This window comes from Moschus berezovskii, chromosome 20, assembly GCF_049115385.1.
Source record: "Moschus berezovskii isolate FMDL1 chromosome 20, NW_MosBer_1.0, whole genome shotgun sequence".
Taxonomy (NCBI): Eukaryota; Metazoa; Chordata; class Mammalia; order Artiodactyla; family Moschidae; genus Moschus; species Moschus berezovskii.
In genome coordinates, this window is record NC_142479.1 from 38,538,153 (window position 1) to 38,554,370 (window position 16,218).

Sequence of the window (16,218 nt, forward strand, 5' to 3'; positions counted from 1 at the left end):
TGCTGGCACCCAGCAGCGCCCGCCCCCGGCCCCACAGTGGGGGAGTGCTGGCTGTCCTGAAGAAGCTCTCATCTCACAGGACGGTGAAGGACAGCAGGGGACACCAGCCCCCAGGCCTGTATCCCGTTCTCTAGGGAAGGGTAGGAAGAACGGACTGGCAATGACAGCCGAGGCCCCTCTTAGGGGGAAAAGGGAATTGCTTTCCCTTTTGACCCAACATCCCCTCTCCCAGCACCTGTTTCTCAGGCGCCTCTGGCAGGGACGTGCCCCTGCCGCGGGACGCCCCCATACCGGGCTCCAGGGGTGTCTCTGCTCCCCTCTGACGGCTCGCCGTTGCTTTCCTCCTCGTCGTCCTCGCTGCTCTCCACCTCCTCGCTGGACGACGAGTAGTCCATGGCCTTCTTAGGAGGCCGGGGAGCCTCGTCCAGGGTCCGCTCTTTCAGTAACACGAAATCCTGCAGGGGAGGAGCGGCGTGAGGTGCGGAGTCAGGGGTGACGTGGAGGCCGGAGAAAGGCAGGGAACAGGAGGGGTTGCCAGCGGCCCTGCTCACTAACCTCTCCAATGGCTCGCTTATAGCTCTGGGAAGGGCCGCGGGGGAAGAAGGGCAGCCAGGAGGAGGCAGGAGAGAGGTTAAGAAAGGTTAGTAACTGGGAAGGACCACCCTGTTATCCCACAGATCTTCCGGCCTCAGAATAATGATGGCTCTGCCCCTGGCGCCCAGCTCTCTGGGGCTCGAGGTTCCACAGTGGCCAGGTCCCAAACCATGAGAAGACGGGAGGGGGCCACCTGATGACTTACTGCGGGCCGACCTGGCCGCGAGCGGTGGTCATCGGGCTTGGCTTTGTTTCCAGGGGAGAGCACAGGGGAGTTGTCCAGTTTGGAGGAGGCTAGACGTGGCAGGGTTGGGGGGAAAGGAGGTCACTGACACTGCCCCAGGGGCTGGCCTCAAGTCCAGTCTGGTAACCACGCTACCCAGTCCAGAGCTGCCAAAGGTGGGGTCCACCCTGGGGAGACTGCCCCCAGGGCTGGGCTCACATACCTCCCACCCGGTTCCGCTCCAGTGAGCCGGCTTGTGGGAGGTGCCCGTGAGAGGCCGGGAGGACGCTGTCCGAGCGCTCCCAGCCGGGGTCACTCCTCCTGAGGTCGGGGTTACTGTGGGAGGGGCGGAGGCAGGGTCAGGGTGACGGACTGTCCGCGCCCCAGGAGGCTGAGCTGCACCATAGAGGGAGCCATCACCGGGGGGGGGACAGGTGGCAGAAGTGAGGGTGGGAGGGAGCAGGGGGGACAGCTCCATTACCTACAGGCGTTGGGCGGGCCGGGGGGTGGAGCAGGGGGCCCTGGAGGCTTGGGGCTGCCCCGCTCTGCCCGCCTTTGCAGATAGATTTGCCAGGCGGAGTTGCTGCGAGGTCTGTGGAGGGAGCACAGGGTGCCGGGGGCGGGGCGGGGCGGGGGCTGAGGTGACTGGGGCGGGGCTCGCCCACCCCTAAGTGGGCAACCTGGCACACTGCCCTCTGCCGCCCGCCCCAAGCCCTAGACTGCTACCCGCCCCCAGCTAGGCGTTACCTAGCACGGACCGCCTGCGCTGGCCGGGACCCTCCGGCCCCACTGGTGTTAAGGGCAGTGGCGATTGATGAGGTCCTCTGAGGCACCTGAGGAGGGAAGGAAGGGGTCAGGGCTCTGTGACAGCACGGCGGACACCAGGCCCCTCTGTGAGACCCTGGAAGGGGCGCCCCCCACCTTGACGGAGAGGCAGACTTAGGTTGGGGAAGCTGATGACCTTTGTCCAAGGTTCATGAGGTGGGGAGACGGCAGAGCTGGGATCTAACCAGCAAGTCTGCCCCTGGTGCTCCCTGAACCCCCTGGGGGCTTCTTCTGCTCCCACACGCACCATGGAATCACCTGGACACACTCGCATGCCGGCCAGCCCACCAGACATCAGGGTGACCCCTGCAGGATGGGCCAGGCTGGACTCCTCACCCTTCTATTCCATCCAGACCCCCAAGCTCACATCCACCTCACCTGCTGACCACTCCTGCTCTATCCCCCCCATTTCTCTGCCCTCTTCCGGCTCTGCGAGGCTGCTCTTACCTTTGGAGGGGCCTCATTATCAGGCCGGACCCAGGCTGGGGGGTTTGGGCTGGGTCCAGGCCCTTCGGAAGTAGGGTCTGAGTTCTGCCGGATGACGGCTCCTCGGGCACTCGGCGTGGTGGTGGGTGCGGGCACGGCAGGGTCAGGGTCGTGGGAGGCGGGGAAGGCAGCCAGGTTTCGGGTGGGTTGGTCCTGCAGGGACTGGGAGCGGGGTACAGGCGCTGCATATGGCTTCAGTGGGACCCGGTGTGCCACCAGGCTCTGCGGGGAGAGACCAGGGAGGGTGGGCCGCCTGCTCTGTGGCATGCCCCCACCTGGGAGCTGGGGCCTGGGTGGGGAGAAAGGGGCAGGTCAAGCCTCTGTCTGAGTTCCAACTATCCATCGAAAGGGGCTCCTAGAGCCCGAGAACAGGTAAGACAGAGAGACAGACGCGTAGCTGTCTCTGCCTGCGTGTCCTGAGGTCTGTGGCCCCTGGCTCTGGGCACATGCATGAGTATGTGCACGCAAGGCCCCCCCACCAACTGTGTCTGTGTGTGAAGACAGGAACAGGGAGAGACTCACCTTGTGTGGTCCCTCCTGGGGCTCCACCGGCCTCTGCATAGGAGGAGTTTGGGAAAGGGGTCCTGGGGGCCCGGGGGAGGCCTGGGGGATGGGGGGCTCAGGCCCTGTGCTGCCTGGCTTGCTCTTGGCCAAGGGAGAATTCTGCTGTTTGTTCATCCTTGTTCTCTCTTCCACCTGTGATGCGACAGGAAGCCAAGCAGGATGGCTTTTGTCCTGTTCTCCAAATCATGTCCCGACCTCTCCAGCACCACCCAGCCGCACTGCCTGCCTTTTCCCCTCCCCGGGGCCTCCCGTGCGCAATAACCAACGGAGTCTCAGGCAGCACAGGAAGTGTTGAGTACCTCTCGGGCCCAGGCTGGCTTGTCAGCAGGGTTGACGCCCCGACCGTAGTGATACAGGGGCTTCCGGTCCCCAGGCAGGATCTGCTGCTGCTTCTGAAGCTGCTGCTGCTGCTGCTGCTGCTGCTGCAGGGACTTGAGGTAGGCGTGCTCCTGCTGCAGCTGCCTCTGCAGGCGCTCGGACTGCCGTTGCTCCTCCAGCTGCTTCCGCTTGTATTCCTGGGCCCAAGGGTAGGGAGAGAGGGCTCAGCAGGGTGGGCCCTGGAAGCCAGAGCAGGCACGCCCTTGCTCTCCTCCAACTGCCTAGAGAGGAGAGGTCTCTTCCCTTGATGCCCGGGTGACCCCTTCCCCTGAAGTGTTCCCGTCCCACTGTGGTGGAGATACTCTGAATGCGCGTCTTCCCGGGGGAAGCTGGGGACCCCGTTACCAGCAGCAGGGCCTGTTCCTGGAGCAGCTGTTGCTGAAGGATCTCGAGCTGTCGCTGCTCCTCCTCTAGCCTGTGACGGATATACTCCTGGGGGGCGGGGTGGGGGGCAGAGGGCAGGGAGAGAGGGAGAGGCGGGGGGGGGGTGGGGGCGGCAGCGGCGGCGAAGGAGTTGGAGGATGGGGTCAGCGGGGTGAGGATGAGGAGGAGGCCGGGGTGGGTGGGGAGAGAGTAAGAGAGAGGCCGGGGTGGGATGAGCCCCACGGAGGCAGGGAATGAGGACACCGGGGCGGAGGCCCCATGAGGGAAGGTGCAGGGGGCAGGAGTCAGGGAGCAGGGCAAAGAGATGGGGAATGAAGGCACAGAGACAGGAGGAAGGGAGCCAGGGTGGGGGGTTGAAGGGTGGGAGAAAACAGAGAGAAAGAGTGAAGCTGGAAAAGATAGGAGGAATTTCGGGGGAGGGAGAGAAAGGGAAGGGGACTGGGGAGCAGGGCAGGCAGGCAGCAGGAGCAGGAGGGGAGGCCAGGGTGGGAAGGGGTGAGTCCGGTGTGCACTGGGGGCGCTGTACCTGCTCGCGCTCGGCCTGCCGCCGCTCCTCCTCCCGCCGCAGGGCCTGCATGTCCTCCAGCCGCCGCTGCTGCTCCTTCTCCTGCAGCTTCCGCTGCTCCCGCTCCCGCCGCTGTTGCTGCAGGTGAGGGGACAGGCAGCCTGAAGGACCACACCAGACACGGGGCAGCACTGCACGCGGAAGCAGGGACCCACCTCAGCCCACTTCTGTCCCTCCCGGGCTAGGCTCCATCTCACTGGGGATGGTGGAGAGAGCAGGTGGCTTCAACTTGCTTCTACAAACCTACCTACCCTCACACGAGAGCCCACAGGGGCCTGGCTCGGGAGGAGCTGCTGTTTAAATGGCTGTGGGCTTGGGATGGGAGCTGCCAAGAGGAGGGGGCCTAATTGGATAAAACCGTCCCCTATCCATTCCGTCACCAAACAAACAAAACCCAGAGTCCACAAGAGTGTCCCCCATGTCCCAGCTACTGGCCTCTCAAATGAACCTGGACCCTAATGGCCAACATCTATTTCTGCTTCATTGACTATGCCAAAGCCTTTGACTGTGTGGATCACAATAAACTGTGGAAAATCCTGAAAGAGATAGGAATACCAGACCACCTGACCTGCCTCTTGAGAAACCTGTATGCAGGTCAGGAAGCAATAGTCAGAACTGGACATGGAACAACAGACTGGTTCCAAATAGGAAAAGGAGTACGTCAAGGTTGTATATTGTCACCCTGCTTATTTAACTTATATGCAGAGTACATCATGAGGAATGCTGGGCTGGAAGAAGCACAAGCTGGAATCAAGATTGCTGGGAGAAATATCAATAACCTCAGATATGCAGATGACACCACCCTTATGGCAGAAAGTGAAGAGGAACTCAAAAGCCTCTTGATGAAGGTGAAACAGGAGAGTGAAAAGATTCGCTTGAAGCTCAACATTCAGAAAACAAAGATCATGGCATCTGGTCCCATCACTTCATGGGAAATAGATGGGGAAACAGTGGAAACAATGTCAGACTTTATTTTGGGGGGCTCCAAAATCACTGTGGATGCTGATTGCAGCCATGAAATTAAAAGATGCTTACTCCTTGGAAGGAAAGTTATGACCAACCTAGATAGTATATTAAAAAGCAGAGACATTTCTTTGCCAACAAAGGTCCATCTAGTCAAGGCTATGGTTTTTCCAGTGGTCATGTATGGATATGAGAGTTGGACTGTGAAGAAAGCTGATCGCCAAAGAATTGATGCTTTTGAACTGTGGTGCTGGAGAAGACTCTTGAGAGTCCCTTGGACTGCAAGGAGATCCAACCAGTCCATTCTAAAGGAGATCAATCCTGGGTGTTCATTGGAAGGACTGATGCTAAAGCTGAAACTCCAATACTTTGACCACCTAATGCTACGAGTTGACTCACTCTGATGCTGGGAAAGGTTGGGGGCGGGAGGAGAAGGGGACGACAGAGAATGAGATGGCTGGATGGCATCACCGACTCGATGGATATGAGTTTGAGTGAACTCCGGGAATTGGTGATGGACAGGGAGGCCTGGCGTGCTGTGATTCATGGGGTCGAGCAGAGTTGGACACGACTGAGCGACTGAACTGAACTGAATGGCCAAAGGGAGTGGGCTGCAGTGGCAGCCTTCAGCCACAAGAGGGCACCAGGTGCCCATGCACAGAAAAGTGACTTAGCAAGGGACCCTGGGCAACGTCAGTAGCCCAGATCACATTCACTTAATAATTTGCACAATCTTTCTGCCAAAAAAAAAATAAATAAAGGAAGGAAAGAAAGAAAGAAAGAGCACAAGCCCTGAAGAAGCATCAGGCCTTCTCCAGGAAACACCTTGGTAGACACAGATTTGGGTTACTCTGCTACCTAAAAACCATATTTATTAAGAATAATTTGTACTAGGCTCTTTGAGCAGCCTTTTTTGAAAATTATTTTTCGTTCAATGAAGACAGGGGCCCACTTTGGAGAGTAGTACACAGGCAGTGTGGAGGCTTCTGCCTATCTCCTGCTGCTTGAAAGTGAAAGTCACTCAGTTGTGTTAGACTCTTTGTGACCCCATGGAATACAGTCTGTGGGATTCTCCAGGCCAGAATATTGAAGTGAGTAGCCCTATCCCTTCTCCAGTGGATCTTCCCGACCCAGGAATCGAACTAGGGTCTCCTGCATTGCAGGTGGATTCTTTATCAACTGAGCTATCAGGGAAGCCTACTGCTTAGATAACTTTTAAATTAAGCTCAGCCCTCCATGAACTTTGGATCATGTAATTGTTTCAACAAAAATCCCATCATTTAAGGCAAAATTTTAACCAATCTATAACGGCTCTTCTTCCCTACTGTGCCCCCTGCAAAATAAATAACTTTATACACACATACAAAGTATTTTTTAATTGGGATTTAAAAAACTGAAGAGCTACTTATAAATGATTCTCTATTAATTAAAATTAATTTCTTCTATCCACCTCCAATTAATGTGCTGGACAAGCTTGTAGGAAGCAAATCTAAGCCCCAACAACCATAAGTAAAAGGAGGGCCTTTTGAGGGATCTTATTCATCTACAGACGAGGCACCTGCTGGAGAGACAGGTGCCCAGGACATGGAGGGGTTTGAGCAGAGACCCTCAGCCTCCCTGGGTCTGAAGGGAAACAGAGCAGACAAACCCGAGCTGAGGTTTACATACAGACACGAAGAAGGGGAGATAGTAGCTTTTTAGAAAACTCTCTGCTCTGAAGGGACGCTGAGGGTACCACCACCCACACTGGGCTTGTGGGTGTCTTAGGGGCCCCTCAGAGAGGACAGAGCCCTTCCCTGCAAGTCTGAAGGTGGGGGGGGCTGGCCCCCCTCGCTCCCTCTTCTTCATGTTGCCCTAGGCATCACCGACTCGATGGACATGAGTTTGAGTGAACTCCGGGAGTTGGTGATGGACAGGGAGGCCTGGCGTGCTGTGATTCAGGGGGTCGCAAAGAGTCGGACACGACTGAGCGACTGAACTGAACCGAAGCGCACCAGCGGACCAACAGTGGGACCAGGACCCGGTCAGGTCAGGCCCTTCCAGGAGGGCCCGCCCCTCAACGTGCCCCGCCCCCACACCTCCTCAACCCGCCGCCGCTCCTCCTTCTGCTCCTCTATGCGCCGCTGGCGCTGGTGCAGGAGGTGCTTGATGTGCGCCTCGGGGTCTCGCTGTTGCTGCTGCTGCAGCTGCTGCTGCTGCTGCTTTAAAGCCTCGGAGTTGCTCTTGTTCTCCTGTTGGAGCCGGAGGAATTCCCGACGGAGGGTCGACTCCCCCGGCACGTTCATGATGGAGCTGGGCAAGATGGTACACGGGAGTATCGGGGTCAGAAGCCACCCTCCCCACTGGGAGCCCTGAACAGGTGCTTCAGCAAACCAGACGGGGTTGCCTCGGGTCGCTCCCGGATGACCGAAGACCTGTCCTCCCTCTGCCCCGCCTTGGGCCCGCACTCCTTCAACACCCCAGTCTGCAGCCCTGAGTTCCCTCCAGCTCCAGCATTCATTCCGTTCTGTCTCAGCACACAGGGCCTCCGTCCCATGGGTCCACCTGTCTGTGTCCACCACCCCCAGGCTGAGTCCCCAAGCCAAGGGCCACTGTTGTCCCTCGGACGGTGACGGTCCCCCATCTCCGCCTGCCAGGCCCACCTTGGCTCTCCTTCCTCTCCGTGGCTGTCGTCCTCCTCTTCGCTGCCGCTGTACTCATACTCCGTCTCCTCTGCAGGAGGGAGATCGTGGCTGTTTCTTCACCCAGTGCCCCAGACCCCACCCTGGGCTGGGGAAACCTTAGATGGGGATAACCAGTAATGTCTGGCACGCCTCCTTGAGCAATGGGGGATGACGGCAGGTCCCAGGTTTGGGCCTTGACAGAGATGGGGATAGGACCCCACGGTGGGTGGGAGGTGTCTGCGCATTCACACATGCGCATGAGCAGTTCTAGACCTCCCCACCTAAGGTGGAAAAAGCCCTCTGGGGTTGGATGTTAGGGAAAGGAGATCTCCTAGGACAGGGAGAGCTGGGCCTGAGCGGGAGCCAGGGCTGGTGAAGAGGAGTAGGGGCGGTGGACGTGTGTTCCAGACCCTCCACCTCCCTCCCCGCCCACTAACCTTTCTCGCCTCGCTTCTTCCGGGATCTGTCGATGTGGTCCTTGAGCTGGATGCGTACCTGCCGCTCGGTGGGCTGGTCGCGGATGAACGGGAACTTGAGCAGCTGCTCGGTGGGTGGGCGGCTCAAGTAAGCCTTGATGAGACACGTGTCAATGAAGTCAATGAACTTCTTAGACCTGGAGACGATGGTGGCTCATGTCGGAAAGGGGGTGGTTCCAGGAAGAAGGGGAGACTTGCTAAACGCCAATCCCCCGAGACCTACCATTTCTTGGACTTGAGCCTGGGCGGTGGGTTCCGGGGGATAAGGAAGAGGGCTCGCATGGGGTGCATGTCACACAGAGCTGGAACACAGAAGAGGCACCATCAGCTGGTCTCATCGGCCTCCCGTGACCCCACCTCCTCCCTACAGCTCCTTCTGGGCCCTCCCTTTGCTCCCAAACCCTGCACTTACGGGGGGCTCCCTCTGCCATCTCGATGGCTGTGATTCCTAGAGACCAAATGTCACTCTGTGGAGGCATGAAGAGAGGGACAGGTGAACGCTGTGGACCACTCACTCCCCTCTCCCACTATCCCCAGCCTCTCCTCTCCGGGTTGCTTCCTGGCCCACACCCTTCCTGCGGCCCCTCTGCTCCAACCCTCACTGTCCTCCGGCTCCTCCACCCGCCCATCCATACTTGCCTGGCCACAAACCCTTCCCCTGCCTCTCACTGCTACCACAACCCTGGGCCTTCATTTCATTCCCCAACCTGCTCAAGCTCCCAACATTTTCAACCTGCCCATTGCCCCCATCTCACTTCCTACCCTTGGCTGCCTCCCCGCCCGTACCCTGTAATCATAAGTGGCATCAGGGTTCTCATCACAGGCGATGACCTCGGGGGCCATCCAGTAGGGGGTCCCGATGAACGTGTTCCGCCTGCCCACGGTGCGGTCCAGCTGTGCGCTCACCCCAAAATCCACTGGGAGGGCAGAGGCAGAGGCCATGATGGAACGCTGCACCTGCGGCCCCCTCTGGGCTGTCCTGTGTGAGCCCCACCCAGCTACTTCTTCACCCCATCAACATCCATCCCAAAGGCCCTGACCTAGTCTTCCTGTGTCTGGGGGAGAAACCAGGGTGAAAGGACCAAGGGACAGCATTCCAGGCAGAAGGGGCCAAACAATCCCATCTCCCCAGAGGGGCTGGCACAGCACCCAGACACACCAGGGAGCACACAAAATGCTTCTCCAGTGGTTTTCAGCAGAAGGCGGGGAGTAAATCCCCCAGCCCATAGACAGGTGGGCTTGAGCCACTAGAGGGAATGAACACATGGGTCCCCAACTCCATGCTAGAGGTCAGAAGGCGTCGGCGTACCTAGCTTGACCTCGGCATTCTCTGTCAGCAGCACGTTCTGCCCCTTGATGTCTCGGTGGATCACCTTGTGGGCGTGGAGATGGGCCAGACCCTGGGGCAGGAGGGGTGAGGGGAAGTAGCCTTGGTGTTAGAGGACAAGGATGTGAGTCGAGGGGCGGGGGAGCTGTCCCGCTCCACCTGGCAGCCAGGAGCCCAGGTAAAGGCTCAGCTCTGGGGGAAGTGTCCTCAGACTGGAGGCTCTGGAGGATCCAGCTGCAAGGTCCCAAGGAGAAAGGGCAGAGCTGGGAAACAGAGGCGCTGGGTCCCTCGGAGGGTTCTCCACCCGCACCCGCATCAGGCCATCTGTTCCTTCAAGGGGGCACAGTTCCAGCTCCTTCCCTGTGAGTGCAGGGAAGGCCCGCTTCCAGGGAGATGGGAGGAGGAGGCAGGGAGGGACCTGGCGCTCACCCGGAGAATCTCCCTGCAGATGTAGGCTATGCAGTCCTCCTTCAGGGCGTTCCCTTTCGTGTTCTTCACCAAGTCCGTTACAGAGCCAGCACCACAGAACTCCATCACCAGCTATGGTCCCAGGGAGGCACCGGAGGGAAAAGTGTCTGTCAGGCAAGGCCTCCTTCCCGTGCCAGGCCCCTGGGGGAGGACTGGAGTCCTTGGGTCAGAACTGGTATGAGCTGGAGAGCAGAGGCCATGAGACCCCTAGTAAAAGCCACAGAACTTGGTGAGATTAGGAGAGAAAGGGGAAGGGGACACAGTTGGGAGACACAGGGCAGGTGGGCTGAGGGAGGTGATGGTCTGGGTCCAGAAGAGGAGCCCAGGGAATCCCTAAACTTGCAGACAGAATGACGTGGGTTTGTGCATTTTCCCTAGGGAAGGGACCAAAGCTTCCATCAGATCCTCACTGGGACCCATAAAGTCCACAGTGAGTGAGGAACCACTGCTCCGGAGCAGGGTCCGGCAATCTATGGCCAAGAGACTGAGCATGGTTTTTACATTTTTAAACAGCTGGAATAAAAATTAAGAAGAATCACATGAAACTGACATCTTAGCGTCTTAAACAAAGCTCTTTGGAGTCAAGGGACATTCCTGTTTTCATCTCTGCATTGTTGATGGCTGAGCTGAGTAGTTGTTAGAAGCTTATGACCTGCAGAGCCCCATATATTTACTGTCTGGCCCTTCAAAGGAAAAGCTGGTCAACCCCTGAGACAGACAAGAAAGGGGCTCAGAGTCAGCAAGTCCCCAGCTCTGCTAGAGAGACAAGACAGAGCCCAGGGGCTACCAGAGAGCGGCAGAAGGGAATCTGAGGCTTCAGCACAAAGTCTGTAAACAGGCCAGGCTGAGGCTGGGAGATGAGAAGAACTCCAGCTGGCTGGCACCTCCAGGGACTCAGAGCAGAGGCCAAACAAATCCTGAGGGATCAGTATGCCTGTCCAAATGTTTTCACTGTATATTTCCCACCTCCAGGGACCCAAAGCAGAGGCCAAACAAATCCTGGGGGAATCAGTACATCCGTCCAAATGTTTTCACTGTGTTTCCTACAAGCTGCATCCAATGCAAAAAAAAAAAAAAAGGCGGCCTAAGGTACCTATATTTATTTGCATGTGCCAAAGAGGTAATTTGCACATCTGGGGCACCCCTCCCATAGATGGAGGGGAGGATGGGGTCCACAAGGGGGCGCCGGGTCACTAGCGCTCTTTCTAGCCCTTAATAATCTGCCACTACACACAGCTGGTTACCTTTCTCTACACGTGTCTCTCCCCACCCAAAAAAGAATAAGTGCCTTAGAGGCAGGGACCACAACTCATGATCATCTGTACTTGTCTAGCAACTGCTGGGAGGGGGACCTGGCCTGAGCGCCAGTCCCCCAGCCACGGCTGTGCTCCCTGCTGCCCTCTCCTCCGGGCTGGGCTGAGCCCCAGAAAGGGTGAGGCCAGGGAATTAGTGGGCAACAGTGCCCAGGCCGGGAAAGGCGATGACTCTTAGGAATGTTCCAAGCCTCGAGGGAATTTCGGGGGGAGCCCCAAAGAGCTAAGCGGGCTGTGGCCGAGTAATTGGAGAGTAATCGTCCTGAGAGGCTTGTGCGCTGCTGGGAGGGGCCCAAGTCTTGCCACCACCCACACATATTAGATGTGCTGCTTTCCCAGGAGCTGTGCTCAGAAGTAGGAGAACAGATGCACTAACTGGGGCAGGCCAGGGGCGCTCCTCACCCAGAGCTGGTCGTCGTTCCCTGGGGGGCTCTTCTTGATGAAGGCCCCATAGTAGGTGGCGATGTTGCGGTGGTGAGAGTATTTTTTCAACATGTTGATCTCCTGTTTGATTTCTTCCTCCTCATCCTACGTGAATAGGGGGAGGTGAACCCTGAGAGTTCCCCCCGCAAGCCCCCTTCTCAACACTCTGACCCTCCCCCTGTCCTATACGCGCCTTACCTCCGTGACGTCCATGACTTTGATGGCAGCCAGCTGCCCAGTCTTGACATGCCGACCCTGCAGGATGGAAAGCCAGGCATGGGGGGTGGTCAGGTCTGCACTCGGGAGGGGCTTAATTCTGGGAAAGGCCACAATTTTTGGCTGCTTTCTTTCTTACAAAATGCCCCTGGCTAAACACCTCAGTTTATGAGTCGGTCGTAGGAAAATCACCACGCCTGGATTCCAAGTGCTAAGCTGGATAAAGATGAAGGGTCTCCTCTCCTGAAACACTCAAGAGGGCTGAGGGAGAGACACTTGTGCTTTGTTCCAGCCTCTCTGGCTTAGACAACCTTGTCTGAAAGTTAGAGCAGGGAGTGAAGGCTCCCTCTCCATCCTCAGATGGAGCGGCATGGAGCTGGGAGAGGCGGCTGGGGGAGGAGGGCTTTGCCTCTCCAGCATCTTCTATGCAAGACAGACTGCCTGGGTCCTCTCCTGAGTCACCTCTCTGGACAGGAGGCCTTTCCCAGAATCACCCCCACCCCCAGACACATACACAGGGCTTTTTATTACTGTTAACAGAAGAGAGTAGACAGGGCTGAGATTTTAGGGAACTTGGAGAAACACGGGAGGGCTGACTGCTGTGTGGATACCCCACCACCAGTGCTAATAGGAAGAAACTTCTTCTAGAGCGTGTCCCTGCCATTCCCCTTCTGCCCCCCTCATCCTTCCAAAATTCCTAGCAGGAGTCATCTCAGGCTCCAGTAGGAAGGTCCAAGGCTTCCTGGGGAGGAGAAAGGTGTGTGTGTAGGGGGACTGCCAGCCCAGGGATTATTTTTATCCCCAGCAGTTTTTCACGACCCCAAGCCCAGAGAAGTAGTAGAACACAGAGCTGCTATTTCCATGGCAACAACTAGGCAAGAGATGGGGTGACTGGGGTGGGGGGTGCACCTGCTTTCCAAAGCTTACAGAAAAGAAGGGTAAGAGACAGGTGGGTAGTCCCAGTGACCCAGGAAACCCTGGCCCCTGAGAGAGGAGACTCGTGAAGAGGCCAAGTGCCATATCTAGGGCTGAAGCAGCCAGGCATGTGCTTGGGGGCAGCATCCACCTTGAGTACCTCTCTGCCGCAGCTGCCTCCCCCGTGGAGTGTGACCAGTGATTAGACCACATGCAGGGCCAGACTGGGCAGGCCAAAAGCCACAGTCCGTGGTTGAGGAAATGCCACTGCTGTGGAGGCGAGGGAGGGAGGCAGCCTCAAAAGCAGAAGGCCTGAGCTCAGGTCCCAGTCCTGCTGCAGGCCAGTCAGGGGAGCTCAAGAAAGTGGGTTCCCCTCTGCTGAGGGTGCCCTCTCTAGGTCCCACTGACCCCAAGTGCTGGGTCTCCTGTGGATTCAGGAGAAGTCAAACCTGTACTTCTGAGTTCAGACACACATGTCCCCCATACCCTTCCCATTGCCCTCCGTGTCCCCGTTCCTCACCCCACCCAGCTCCAGACTGTTCCTGCCACACCCAGGGCTGGTTCTAAGCTCAGAGGTAGAGGCCAGTAAAAACACCCGCCTCTCGCTGCTTCCTTTCCTCCTGACTTTATCCGTTTCCTCTCCCTCCCTGGGCCTCCTCCTTTCCCAGGGCCCCTGGCCCCTGTAATCCCTCCAGCCCCTTTCAAATCTCCAGACCGCGGCCCACTCCAGAGAGGCCCATGGGAGAGGGCCCCCTCCCGCCACACCCAGAGCCTCACCTTGTACACCTGTCCGTAGGTGCCATTGCCGACCACCTCTACCAGCTCGAAGATGCCTGCAGGGTCCTGAGGGGGCGGGGGAGAGAAAGAATGAGGTATCAGCACTTCAGAACAGGAACACGAGCTAGAGGCTGCGGGGAAGGCTGTTCGACCAGGAGTTGAGAATGACTGTGTAAATGGGGCTGCTGGGGGGCTGATGGAGGGCTGCCCTTTTCCGGGACTGGGTCAGAGTTCATGTTTGGGGAGGGGATAGCCAGAAGAAGGGGAGAGAAAGCAGGAGGCAGAGCCCCGCTGGCTATTTAGACAGGCTGCTGCTTTCAGACTCAGTGATGACCTCTGAGAGCCTGTGGCCTCATCTGCACGGGGGACCTGAGTACCCACCTCTGGGCTGGTGGCAACTTCAAATGGGCAACGCCCACAAAATGCTTATTAAGTCGGTACCTGGCACAGGTGTGTGTGCAGTGAAAGTAAAAGCAGGGATGAGGAAAGCTAGGAGGAGCTGGAGCACGAGAGCCACCCCTCTGCCCTTTCCCAGGCCTGAGCCCAGGGCTCCCAGCATTTGGTGGGGTAGAGGGATCTGGAGGGCGGAGGGGGGATGGAGAGCAGGGAGAGGCGGTATGAAGGGAGAACTTTCAGTTCCCCTTGTTTGGAGCCAAGTGGTACCAGGAGAGGAGGGGTGAGGGCCTGAAGGGCTCAGACAAACGCCTCCGAAGAGGCTCACGGCCTGCTGGGCTGAGCAGCACAGCTGCAGGAAGGCCACCAGCTTCCTCTGGGCAGGACTCCTTTCTGAGAGAGAGGGGTTGGGAGGTGGAGTTGCAGGCCAAGGCCAGACCGGGGCGCCTGGGGTCACAAGAAGGCTCTCCCCCACCTGCAGGATGGAGGGGAGACACATGCCACTCAGAAAACAAACTCCCCAGCCAACACCCGTGCCTCCTTGCCAACAATCCTCAAAGTATACCATATAAAGCTCCTTTCTCTCTGATTTTGAAAACCAAGATAGGATTTCTGTAAAAACAACCAAAGAAATTCCCCAAACCAAACAAACCAAAAGAACACCTCCTCCTTCACCCACTGCAGCAAGGGGACGTGGAAGGTAACCTGGATGGGCTGGAGACCAGGGAGACCTCCACCTCAGGAACGTCCTGGGAGGACCAGAAATGTGGCCTGGTTTCCGGACATCCTCGTCAGAGCCCGTGCCTCCACATGCCGTAACTGTGCACCGACTTGTCTGTAAATCCTGGAAGGAAGGGACTGAATCCTCCCTGCTTACTTGCCTGTCCAGCACCTAGCCCAGGGCTTTGCAAGCAGCAGCCTGAAAGAACATTCCAGAACTAGCCAGGTTTGCAGGAGCCTTGACAGAAGCTGCAGAGAGACTCCTTCCACCTGCTCTGAAGGGGCCTGGGCTGGCCAGACCAAGAATTTCCTGGTTCTATGTTCAATTACTTAGCTCCAAATTAAGTTACTAAGCAAAACAAAACCCTTGAATAGGTCTAAAAATCAGCAGGCCCCACAGGAAAGGGAGAGGGCTGCTAAGAGGTCTGCTTGAACCTGAGAGCTGCAGGGGACCTAGAAGAAGTTATCTTATCCACCTGCAAGTCTAGACTCAGAGGCTTGAAGGGAACTCACTTCCCTAAAAAATCTCTCCCAGAGAATGGCCTCATACATCCTGGGGCCTCTAAACTCTTAACCATTGGGAAGTCCTTTCTTCCATCTTAATTCTTTCTGAAATGGGCGGAGACAGGAGAAAGGACACATAGACTTGATTTTCTGATGTGACTAATCTAAGAGGGGGATAAGAGCGGCCTGGCAGAGTCACAGTGACACAGCATCATCACCTTGGATCAACACAAACAGAGGTTGTAACCTGAGCTCCCAGGCTGTCTCCTTAGGCTCTGTTTGGGAGGCACCGAGGGATCAAAGTGTCTGCCTGTGAGGTCAGACACTCACGTTCAGACATGGATTTAATGGTCTCAAGCCTGTTTCCTGACCCCCGGCCAGGTTGACCACACTTACTTGAAAGGGTTATTCTGAGAATTAAGTTGAGACTGTGCATGTGACACAGGAGTCCTGGTCCAAAACATCCTCCAGGGAACGTGCTCCACAGGGGCCTGCCCCCACTCTGCTTCTCAACGACAGACAGAACCACCCTCACCCAAGCCCCACCTTGGCAGCATCCTCTCCCCAGTTCCTTCTCCTTTCAAGATGCCCGTGTCTCTCCTCCTCTCCATTCCCGAAGCTGCTACTCCAGGCCCATCCCTCCACCCCCTCCCTCCTGCAGCACCTGCCTCGCCACCCTGCCTTCTGCTGCTGCCTTCTGCTTCACCCTGCCTTCCTGAGTTTGCTCCTCTGCCCAGAAGGGAGTCCAAACACCTCAGCCAGATACTTAAAGTTGCCCCATCATCAGACAACTGCTAAATACTGCCTGAGTGAGTGTCTACATTGACCCTGCCCTGGGCCCTAATCTGGGGAGATCTGCCAGGTGACTTTGTCTTCTTCCATTTATCCATTATATATTTATCTGACTATGTGACAAGTTCTCAGTGAGGCACAATTGGGATCTCAACCGTGCTGTATGAGAACCACGGACAGCCCCTCAAGGGCCATGTGATTTTACAGACAGGCCAAGCACCCCAGCGTGGACACGTGGACACCCGGTGG

The 16,218-nt window shown here is 57.3% G+C and overlaps 1 protein-coding gene across 8 annotated transcripts in view; it reads right to left on the reverse strand.

Annotated features, from left to right (window-relative positions):
- MINK1 (misshapen like kinase 1) overlaps positions 1-16,218 on the reverse strand; it is a 48,027-nt gene that overhangs the window by 3,936 nt on the left and 27,873 nt on the right. For 2 of the 8 annotated variants that reach the window (XM_055404442.2, XM_055404433.2), the window contains exons 2-22: positions 13,561-13,626; positions 11,851-11,907; positions 11,632-11,757; positions 9,878-9,988; positions 9,431-9,521; positions 8,908-9,038; positions 8,534-8,588; positions 8,345-8,423; positions 8,083-8,258; positions 7,625-7,694; positions 7,061-7,274; positions 3,981-4,097; positions 2,992-3,207; positions 2,651-2,824; positions 2,090-2,350; positions 1,565-1,650; positions 1,299-1,409; positions 1,041-1,153; positions 800-888; positions 556-579; positions 292-455 (exon numbers count right to left, since the gene is read on the reverse strand). In XM_055404442.2, the coding sequence (XP_055260417.1) occupies positions 292-455; positions 556-579; positions 800-888; positions 1,041-1,153; positions 1,299-1,409; positions 1,565-1,650; positions 2,090-2,350; positions 2,651-2,824; positions 2,992-3,207; positions 3,981-4,097; positions 7,061-7,274; positions 7,625-7,694; positions 8,083-8,258; positions 8,345-8,423; positions 8,534-8,588; positions 8,908-9,038; positions 9,431-9,521; positions 9,878-9,988; positions 11,632-11,757; positions 11,851-11,907; positions 13,561-13,626 (2,531 nt within the window). Of the gene's footprint in view, positions 1-291; positions 456-555; positions 580-799; positions 889-1,040; positions 1,154-1,298; positions 1,410-1,564; positions 1,651-2,089; positions 2,351-2,650; positions 2,825-2,991; positions 3,208-3,415; positions 3,503-3,980; positions 4,098-7,060; positions 7,275-7,624; positions 7,695-8,082; positions 8,259-8,344; positions 8,424-8,533; positions 8,589-8,907; positions 9,039-9,430; positions 9,522-9,877; positions 9,989-11,631; positions 11,758-11,850; positions 11,908-13,560; positions 13,627-16,218 lie in introns of all 8 variants that reach the window. The other 6 variants (XM_088828827.1, XM_055404461.2, XM_055404469.2 and 3 more) reach the window with 6 other exon arrangements.